The 9,321-nt window shown below is 59.3% G+C and overlaps 1 protein-coding gene across 1 annotated transcript in view; it reads left to right on the forward strand.

Annotated features, from left to right (window-relative positions):
• The window catches only part of HDGFL2 (HDGF like 2), a 19,543-nt gene that overhangs the window by 5,794 nt on the left and 4,428 nt on the right, over positions 1–9,321 (forward strand). Inside the window, 5 exon segments of the mRNA XM_029917076.1 lie at positions 2,270–2,458; positions 8,080–8,196; positions 8,289–8,360; positions 9,141–9,319; position 9,321. The exon segment at position 9,321 is cut by the window's right edge and continues 282 nt beyond it. Of these exon segments, the coding sequence (XP_029772936.1) occupies positions 2,270–2,458; positions 8,080–8,196; positions 8,289–8,360; positions 9,141–9,319; position 9,321 (558 nt within the window).

The following is a 9,321-nucleotide window of genomic DNA, read 5'->3' on the forward strand; positions in this document are numbered from 1 at the left end:
GACCCCCGGGGCTGACCCCCAGGGATCCAGAGTCCATGGCCTTGTCAGCAGGCACAGCGCAGGGCCCACCACTTACCTTCCTGGACAGTCCCTTTTCCTGACTGGACAGGCGCCCAGCTGTGGCTGGACGTGAGGGGCACAGGCCGGCCCCCAGATGGTCAGGAGCAAAGACGGGTCCCCGCAGTTGCTGCGTCCAGTGGTCCCGCCTCCATCACACTTGAGCTGTCATGCCACCTTTTCGTCATCTGCACGATGAGGGTGACAGCTCGCCCCCAGGACACACACACAGGTGGTAAGCCCGGTGACCTCGGCCCCCTCACCGCGCCACTGTGAGGAAGGGGCGCCCTGGCGGGAGGTGTGACAAAGCGTGGTGATTCTCTGCCAGCGTTTTAGGTCAGGAGTCTGACCTGCTTAGTGTCACCTCTTTGATTCTTGGCAAGCGTTAGGTGACGTGCCTTTCTGTTGTAAGTTTCCTGTAGGAATTTGGGAAATTCGCTGTTTTAAGGTTTTGAGCACGTAGTCCAGTGGCTTTTATATATTTATAGTGTCGTGCAATCCTCACTGCTCTCTAATTGAGAACATTCCGTCACCCCACAAGGACACCCCCCTCCTGTTAGCTGTCACCCCCAATTCTCCCCTTGGTGCCGTCCCTAAGAATTGAGCAAGAGAGCACAATTAGGGGAGACGGGAGAGAGCCTCACGCAGGCTCTACGCCCAGCGCGCAGACTCCGACGCGGGCCCCATCCCGCAACCCTGGGGTCATGGCCTGAGCTGAAATCAAGAGTCGGAAGCTCAACCAACTGAGCCAGCCAGGCGCCCCGCCCCGAGAACTCCTCATCAACCTCGGATTCCTATGAATTTGCCCATTCCAGATACTTCCTAGAAATGGAATCATCCGTGGCTCTTTGCTTGCCGCTTCCCTCACCGAGCGTGCTTTGGGGCTCATCCACGCTGTAGCGCTTACCAGAGTTTCAGGCCTTTTCATGGCCGAGTAGTATTCCATTCTCTAGCTGCCCTATATTTTGTTTATTTATAGGTAGGTGGAAATTTGGATTTTTTGAAGACTGTTGCTCTGAAAAGTCACAATCTCTGTCTTAAAAGAAATGAGTTACTCAGTAAAGAAATCCCATGAAATTACACGGTCAGATATTACCCTTGGGCCCGGCTGGGAGCCCCAGGAATGTCGCGGCGCCCCCTCCAGTCCCTGTTGTATCTCTGCGCTTCCTCATCTTGCTCCCGGTTAGACTGGGAGCACCTCGAGGGCAGGGAACCCATCTCCCCCGCCTCTAGCCTGCCCCACCCCGCACAAGGCCGCAGACAGCGGGTGTCCTGTGACCTGTGGCCAGGGCTCCTCGTGGTCCTCCCGTCGACGTTAGACATCCAGAACAGTCCAGAAACAGGCCCGAGAGAGCCCTGCGCCCGTCCCTGTGTACCTGCCAGGTCCCCTCGATCCCCCGTAACCCTGCATCAGCCCTGGCCCAGCCCTCCGGCCTTCCGCCCCCACGTGCTTCCTCTGGCCTGTTCCTGCCCCTTCACATGCTCGAGATGACTCGTCAGCTGAGTCGTCCCAGCCTCCAAGATTCCTCCCCAAAACGCACTTCAAAACACTCTGCGACTTTACACCCACCTCCCCCTGATTCCGTGGCACCCGCCTGCCGGTAGCTCCTCCCCACCCCCATCCCCACGGTGAGACATTGTTCTGCCGGATGGTTGCTGTCGTCTCTCCCGCTAGATCATAAGCTCTTCGGAGACAGGGACCTCTGTGCAGGCGGCGAGCGCAGACGCGCCGTCTAAGTCACTGTTGTTTTTGTGGCCGTTCTTGCCCGAGCGGGCACTTGGGGTAAAACGGAAATCGAGGGGCCTGGAGGTCCTGCCTTCGTCGTGATGAGCATGTTCATGATAGTAAAGCAAACTTTATTGGGCCTCTTGCCAGCCCAGGCACTGCCCTGAGCATGCCGCACACCCCTTCTGCCCCATCCTGGCCGCAGGATGGCCTGTGAGGTCAAAATTGTGCCCTCCCCCTCTTGCTCACATGTGGAAACTGAGGCCCTGAGAGCCGGCCTGTGACCACCGCGTGTGTCCACCGCTGCCCTCGAGCCTCAGTTCTTCGGGCTCTGGGAGTAGGTCTCCGGTTTGGAAATTGAGGAGGCCGGACCCTGACGTTTGAGACCCCGCCATGGGATCTGTCCTCGGGGTCCCCATCCTGGTTGGGAATCCACCCAGACCTGCTGGTGACTCGTGGTCCGTGCCCCCTGCTCTTGCCCCCTAGCCGGTGAGTTCCTCCGACAGCGAGGCCCCTGAGGCCGACCCGGCGGGCGGGAGCGAGGACGAGGTCCGGGGGGTCATGGCCGTCACCACCGTGACCGCCACAGCGGCCAGCGACAGGATGGAGAGTGACTCCGACTCGGACAAAAGCAGCGACAACAGTGGCCTGAAGCGGAAGGCCGCAGCCCTGAAGGTAGGGGTGGGGTGGGAGCCCTTGGCCTGGTGGGCGGGGAGGTGGCGGCCCAGCCTGTCTCGGCCCCTGTCCCCCCAGCAGCCTGGGCTCCCTCCCCTTCCTTTCTTGTTTTCACTGCCCGGTTCCATGGTGATTTATTTCATTTGTTTTTACTGGTTATCACTTTTCACATGTGTCATATCATTCATCTGTCTAACATTCCTCAGCAGATAGTCCGGTTTCCGCTTGGTAGATTGTCATCTGGGGGGCGTGTCCGTAGTCCTGCTCTGTCCTGTCCTGTGAGCTCAAGTGCTTTCCTGTGTCCCGCCCGCCTGTCAGTCAACAGCAGCCTGGCCAACGGAGCCCAGGGGAAGTAGAATGCGCTCAGGCTTTCCCGCCCAGGAGCCTCCGGGCCAAGACGATGCCCTTAACCTGAATCCACAGATAGCTTTTCTGGGTGTTTAGCATGCTTTTTAGACATTGAGATACCATTCACATAGCACGACATTCACCCTTGTGAAATACACACTTCACTGGTTTCTGTACATTCACAGAGCTACGCAGCGCTGCCACTGGCTAGTTCTAGAACATTCCATCACTGCATCACCCTCTCTTCCTAAGCCGTCACCCCCCACCCTCCAGTCCCTCACCCCCACGAGCCGCCCTCCCACCCGTGGACAAGCCTGTTCCGGACGGTCCCGCCCGTGGACTCCCACCCCGCGTGGCCTCGCGTGTCCGGTTCCCTCCCGGAGCATCATGTGTTCGGGGTCCGTCCGCGGGGCGGCGGGTGCGGGCGCCTCGCTCCTGCTCGCGGCCGAGGGGCGTGCGCGTGCGCGGTGGACGCGCCTGAGGGACATGCGCGGTGGACGTGTATGTATCAGTTGAGAGACGTGTCTGGGTCGTGTGCCCTCGTGGCCGCTGTGCACACACTACTGCGCACGTGCGTGTGCGGGTTTCCGGGGACGGAGTTGTCCGCTCTGGGGAGAGTCTCCCCCTTCCTCTTCCCTGCCTGGTGACCGCGCCCGAACGCTGGGGCGCGGGGGGGGGGGGCGGAGAAGACCGGGATCTGGCGCCAGTTTCCTTGACGGACTCAGGCTTTCCTATCTTACTTACAAAAATAACACGCGCTCTTGGTTCCACTCACCATCGTGAGCCGTGCTTGTACGTTGTCAGATGCAAAAGGTGCGGAGAAGCCGGCGGGAGATACCCGTGTTGGGAGCGAGGGCTTCCGCGCCCGCCCGGAAACGCCCTGGCGGGTTTCTCGGCGATCCGGAGCGTGCTTCCCTTCCCGCAGGGCGCGGGTGCGAGGGGGGTGCAGGGCGTGCAGGTGTGCAAGGCACAGGGTCGGCAGCTGCACACGCGGCGGGTGTTTGCTGAGCATTTCTTGGTCGTTCAGTACTGTCTTAGGAGGCGGTGGTCAGCGGTGAGCGGCAGTCTGTGACTTCTAACCAATGTTACTAAGACTGTCGGGCGCTCAGGGGGCCATCTGGGGGACTCCGCCAGTTAAGTGTCTGACTCTTGCTTTCGGCTCAGGTCATGATCTCACGGTTCTCGAGTTCGAGCCCCATATTGGGCTCTGTGCTAATAGTGCGGAGCCTGCTTAGGATTCTCGTCTAGCTGGCTCTCCGTTCCTCCCCTGCTCGCTTGTGCGCACACACGCGCGCTCGCTCGCTCTCGCTCGCTCTTTCAAAAGTGAATAAACATTTAAGAAAAAAGGTGTTGGGCATTTAGCTCCCCCCACAAGTGTTTATGGTGTACTTGGCATCATTTTGTCAAATTTCCTGTGACTTCTGTTTACGGTTGTTGGAGAGGTTAAACAGAAATATGTAGAAAACAACCCCGCCAGTGCCACCCCTAGAGATAAACCCCTTTTTGTTCTTTTATGTGGTTTTTATTAATAATTTTTTAAAGTTTATTTATTTTTAATGTTTATTTGTTTTTGAGACAGACAGGCACAGAGGGTGAGCAGGGGAGAGTCAGAGAGAGAGGAAGATACAGAGTCCGAAGCAGGCTCCGGGCTCTGAGCTGTCAGCACTGAGCCCCATGTGGGGCTCAAACGCACAAATTGTGAGATCATGACCTGAGCCGAAGTCAGACACCTAACTGACTGAGCCCCCCCGGCGCCCCTAACATGTATTTATTTTGAGAGAGAGAGTGTGTGAATGATCCAGGGAGTGGCAGAGAGGAGAATGGAGGCTCTGTGCTGACAGCTCAGAGCTGGATGTGGGGCTTGAACTTATGAACCACAAGATCATGACCTGAGCCAAAGTTGGACGCTTAACCGACTGAGCCACCCAGGCACCCCGTAAATTTTTATTTTATTTTTAATATTTGTTCATTTTTGAGAGAGAGAGAGTGTGAGCAGGGGAGGGACAAAGAGACACACACAATCTGAGGCGGGCTCCAGGCTCCGAGCTGTCAGCACTGATCCCCATGTGAGGCTCAAACCCACAAATTGTGAGATCATGACGTGAACTGAATTCGGACACTTAACCAACTGAGCCCCCCAGGTGCCCCCCGCCTAATTGTTTTTTAATGGTTATTTCTGAGAAAGAGAGAGGGAATGATTGGGGGTGAGGCCGGGAGAAAGAAGGGAACAGAGGGTCTGAAGCAGGCTCTGTGCCGACAGCAGCAGCCCCGCGTTGGGCTCAAACTCATGAACTGTGACCGTGACCTGAGCCATATCAGATGCTCGACTGACTGAGCCCCCCCGGCGCCCCTGAACCCGTTTGTAAGTCAGTACACACTCAGACTTTTTGGGTCACTTTTGCATTAAACAGATGTAAGTTCTGATCACAGCCCCTTTTAGCCACACTGGGAACACTTGGAGGCCGTTTTCCCAGGGCACCCCATGCCCTCGCTCAGCCTCAGCTCTCGTTTCTCTGACCCGTGAGGGGCTGTGGTTTTCCTGCGGGGCCAGCTTTATCCGCTCTCTTTAGTTAACGTGAATTTGCTGGTGTTTCTCTGGATCCACGCTCTGGTCGTCTTACCCGTCCTCGGAGCAGCCGCCCGGCCGGCCTCCTCCGTGAGGACCCGGGCCTGGCCCTGAGCCGCCCGGCCGGCCTCTCTGTTCTCCCTGGGGTTCCAGGATCTCACAGCTCACGCCCCTCCCCACCGCCTCCCCGTGCACCCTGGTCACCCTCATCCTCGGGATTCCTGTCCTTTTGTCCGGGGAAGCAGGCCACGGCCAGCTTGCCCGAGAACTGCCCAGGAGGTCCGGCAGGACATGAGCTGTCCTACAGCTGGGTTCCCTGAGCGCCTGGCATGCGAAGGGGGAGCCTGCGGCCCCGTCTCTGTTCCCAGAGGGCGTGCGAAGTGCCCCGGGACACAGGGCCGGGCTCCACACCACGACCCAACAGCCCTGCGGGTCCGGCCCCCGCCCGTCCCCGTCCCGTCCCTGCCCTGCCCCCTCCCCAGCCACGCCGCCTTCCTCCTGTGGGGCTTGCGGTCTCTTCCATCCCTCCGACCGTCCCGCCCTGGGCCCTCCGTACACGTACACGAGTGACCCTCCTCGCAGATGTGCGCAGAGTATTTCCCTCTGCCTCTCCCGGCTGGAATGCAGGCTGCACGACAGTGGGGGCCTTATCTCTCCCCGGTGTGTTGCCTCAGAGTGCCGCGGCCACCTGCACACCAGGAAGTCTTCCTGGAGGCGGCAAGTCTGAGATCAAGGTGTTGGCAGGGCCTGGTTCCTCCTGAGGCCTCGCCCTGGAGTCCAGACGTCACGCACATCCCGTGCCTCACGTGGTCGCCCCTCTGTGGCCGTGTCCTGACCGCCTCTGCTTATAAGGACACAGGTCCCACTGGATTAGGGCCACTCCAGTGACATCTTTTCAACTTAAGAATATCCTTAAAGACCCTGGTCTCCAAGGTCCTGAGGGTCAGGGCTTCTACATAAATTTTAGGGGGGGACACAATTCAGCCCATCGTGTCTCGGACGGGGCACGGTATAGGGGAGACGCTCGGGTGACAGCGGTTAGGAGAACCACTGTGTCTCTGGTGTGACGAGACAGGGAAAGCGGCACAGAGCTCAGCAGTGCCCGGCGGGGGCCTGGGGTGTCCCGGGCTGAAAGCTGCTAAAGCTCTGGCCGTTCTGCCTAGAAGTTCTCACGTCGGCCCCGCTGGGTGGGCGTCAGCGCGCGGCCCCGAAACTGAGCCCGGGTTGTTTGCGTGCGCGTGCGTGCGCGTGCTTAGTTTTTTCTTTTAAATGTTTATTTTTGAGAGGGGGGAGCACAAGCAGGAGAGGGGTAGAGAGAGAGGGAGACCCAGAATCTGAAGCAGCTCCAGACTCTGAGGCGAAGTCAGATGCTTACCTGGCTGAGCCTCCCAGATGCCCTTATGTTTTAACCTTTTAGGGTTCACAGGAAAAAATCAGCCATTTTAATGTTTTTTTTAATTTATTTTTGAGAGACAGAGAGAGAGAGTATGTGAGCAGGGGAGGATCAGAGAGAGACACACAGAATTGGAAGCAGGCTCCAGGCTCTGAGCTGTCAGCACAGAGCGCGACGCGGGGCCCGAACCCACAAACAGTGAGATCATGACCTGAGCTGAAGTCGGACGCTTAACCGGCCGAGCCACCCGGGCGCCCCCCAAAAATCAGCCATTCTAAAATGCACAGCTATGGGGCGCCCGGGTGGCTCAGTTGGTTGAGCGTCCAACTCTTGCTTGGTGTCGGCTCAGGTCATAGTCTTGCAGTTTTGTGGGTTCGAGTCCCGCATCGGGCTCTGCACTGGCGGCACGGAGCCTGCTTGGGACTCTCTCCCTCCCACTCTCTCTCTGATGCTCCCCAACTTGTGCTGTTTTTGTCTCTCTCAAAATAAATAAGCTTAAAAAAATAAATAAAACACACAGCGCAGTGGCGTGTGGCGCGCTCCCAGTGGTTTTGCACCCGCCGCCTCCGTCTGGCTCCCAAGCGGACGCGCTTTGCGGGCAGAGGACGCCGGCATTGCCTTCCCGCTCATTTCCTTTAATTGTGGTAAACTACGTGTAATATGAAATTTGCCGTTTTAACTGCACAGCTCAGTGACATTAAGCACATTCACACTGTTCTGCAAACACCCCCACCATCTGTTTCCAGAACCTTCCATATCCCCAAACTGAGACTCTGTCCCCATGAAGCACGGACTCCCCACCCCCTGCTCCCACCATCCACTCTCGGTCTCTGTGGATGGGACGCCTCTAGGGACCCCTGGGAGTGGGGTCATGCGGGATGTGTCCTTCTGTGTCTGGCTTGTCACCGCATGCAGTGTCTCAAGGTTTAGGATCCCTGTTTTGTTTTGTCTCTGTTTTTAAGGGTTTTTTTTGACAGAGAGAGAGCGCGTGCACTCGCATGTGTGTGCACACGAGCAGGGGAGGGGCAGAGAGGGAGCGAGAAAACCTCCAGCAGGCCTGAGGGGTCAGCACAGAGCCCGTGAACCTTAAGATCATGACCTGAGCTGGATTTAAGAGTCTGATGCTTAACTGACTGACCCCTCTCTCCCCCCCGGCGCCCCGGGATCCCTGGGTTCTGATCAGCCCCTCCCGGGTCCCTGCCCCCTTGCCAGGGGGTCCCGGAACCGCAGCCTCTCTGCGGGCCGAGGGGCCGGCGGGAGGCGGCTCTGCCAGGCCCCCTGACTGCTCACGTGCTCAGGCCGCCCTCTTTCTAGATGTCCGTCTCCAAGCGAGCTCGAAAAGCCTCCAGCGACCTGGATCAAGCCAGCGTGTCCCCATCGGAGGAGGAGAACTCAGAGAGCTCCTCCGAGTCCGAGAAGACCAGTGACCAGGTGAGCAGGTGGCTGGCTCCAGGGGTGGGCGCGGAGCTGCGCCGTGGCCCTGGCCGTGGGGCTCACGCTCCGCGGCGCCTGTCTCTGCCCAGGACTTCACCCCCGAGAAGAAGGCTGTGGTGCGGGGGCCTCGGCGAGGCCCCCCTGCGGGACGGAAGAAAAAGGTAGAGGTGCTTGGTGTGTGCCCTGTTCCCGCCTGCCTGCCTGCGGGGACCCCCGAGACCCCCCTGTGCCGCCAGCCGCTGTCCGTGGTTAGAGTCCGTCCTTTCTGGACAACAGCGGGGCGTAGGCCAGGCATAGGCCACCCAGAAGCCCTGGGGACCTCTGCCCTGGGGACCTCTGCCTCCGTCGAGGGTGGGGTGCACAGGGCGCTTCTGGGACCGGAGACGCTCGCCGCCGCCCCTCCAGAGAGGAGTGAGTGTGGGTGTGGCGTGCTTGTGTGTCTGTGTGGCCTGTGCATGTGTGTATGAGCGTGCTGCGTGTGCACATGGGAGTGGGGAGTGGGGTGGGGGCAGGAGGAAGGGCCCTCATCGCACTAGCTGCCCCCCTCCCGCCCATATTTCTTTCTGGAAAGAGCTCCAGGGGCATCTGGGGCTCAGTCGGTTGAAGGTCCGGATCTTGATTTCGGCCCAGGTCCTGAGCCCCGGGTGGGAGGATGGAGCCCCACGTCGGGCTCTGCGCGAGAGTGTGGGGCCTGCTTGCGAGTCTCTCTCTTCCTCTGCTCCCTTCCCCCCTCCCTGCACGTGCTCCCTCTCTCGCTGTGTCTAAAATTAAAGATTCAAAGAGCAACAAAGCTGTAACCGCTGGGAAAAACCAGTGGCTCTCCTTGCTCCCCCACTTCACGGAGACGGCCCCGCGATGAGGCGGACGTCTGTGTTGAGGGGGCCACAGGGGGTTCTGGGGCTCTGCCTGCGGCCTCACCGCCACACCCCGGCCTCTCTCAGAAGGCGCCCTCAGCCTCCGACTCCGACTCCAAAGCAGAATCCGACGGGGCCAAGGGCGAGCCAGTGGCCGTGGCCAGGTCGGCGCCGTCCTCCGCCGCCTCCTCCTCGTCCTCCTCCTCTGACTCAGACGTGTCTGTAAAGAAGCCTCCTCGGGGCCGGAAGCCAGGTAGGCCCCCCCCCC

The sequence above is a fragment of the Suricata suricatta genome, chromosome 12 (assembly GCF_006229205.1).
Source record: "Suricata suricatta isolate VVHF042 chromosome 12, meerkat_22Aug2017_6uvM2_HiC, whole genome shotgun sequence".
Lineage (NCBI taxonomy): Eukaryota > Metazoa > Chordata > Mammalia > Carnivora > Herpestidae > Suricata > Suricata suricatta.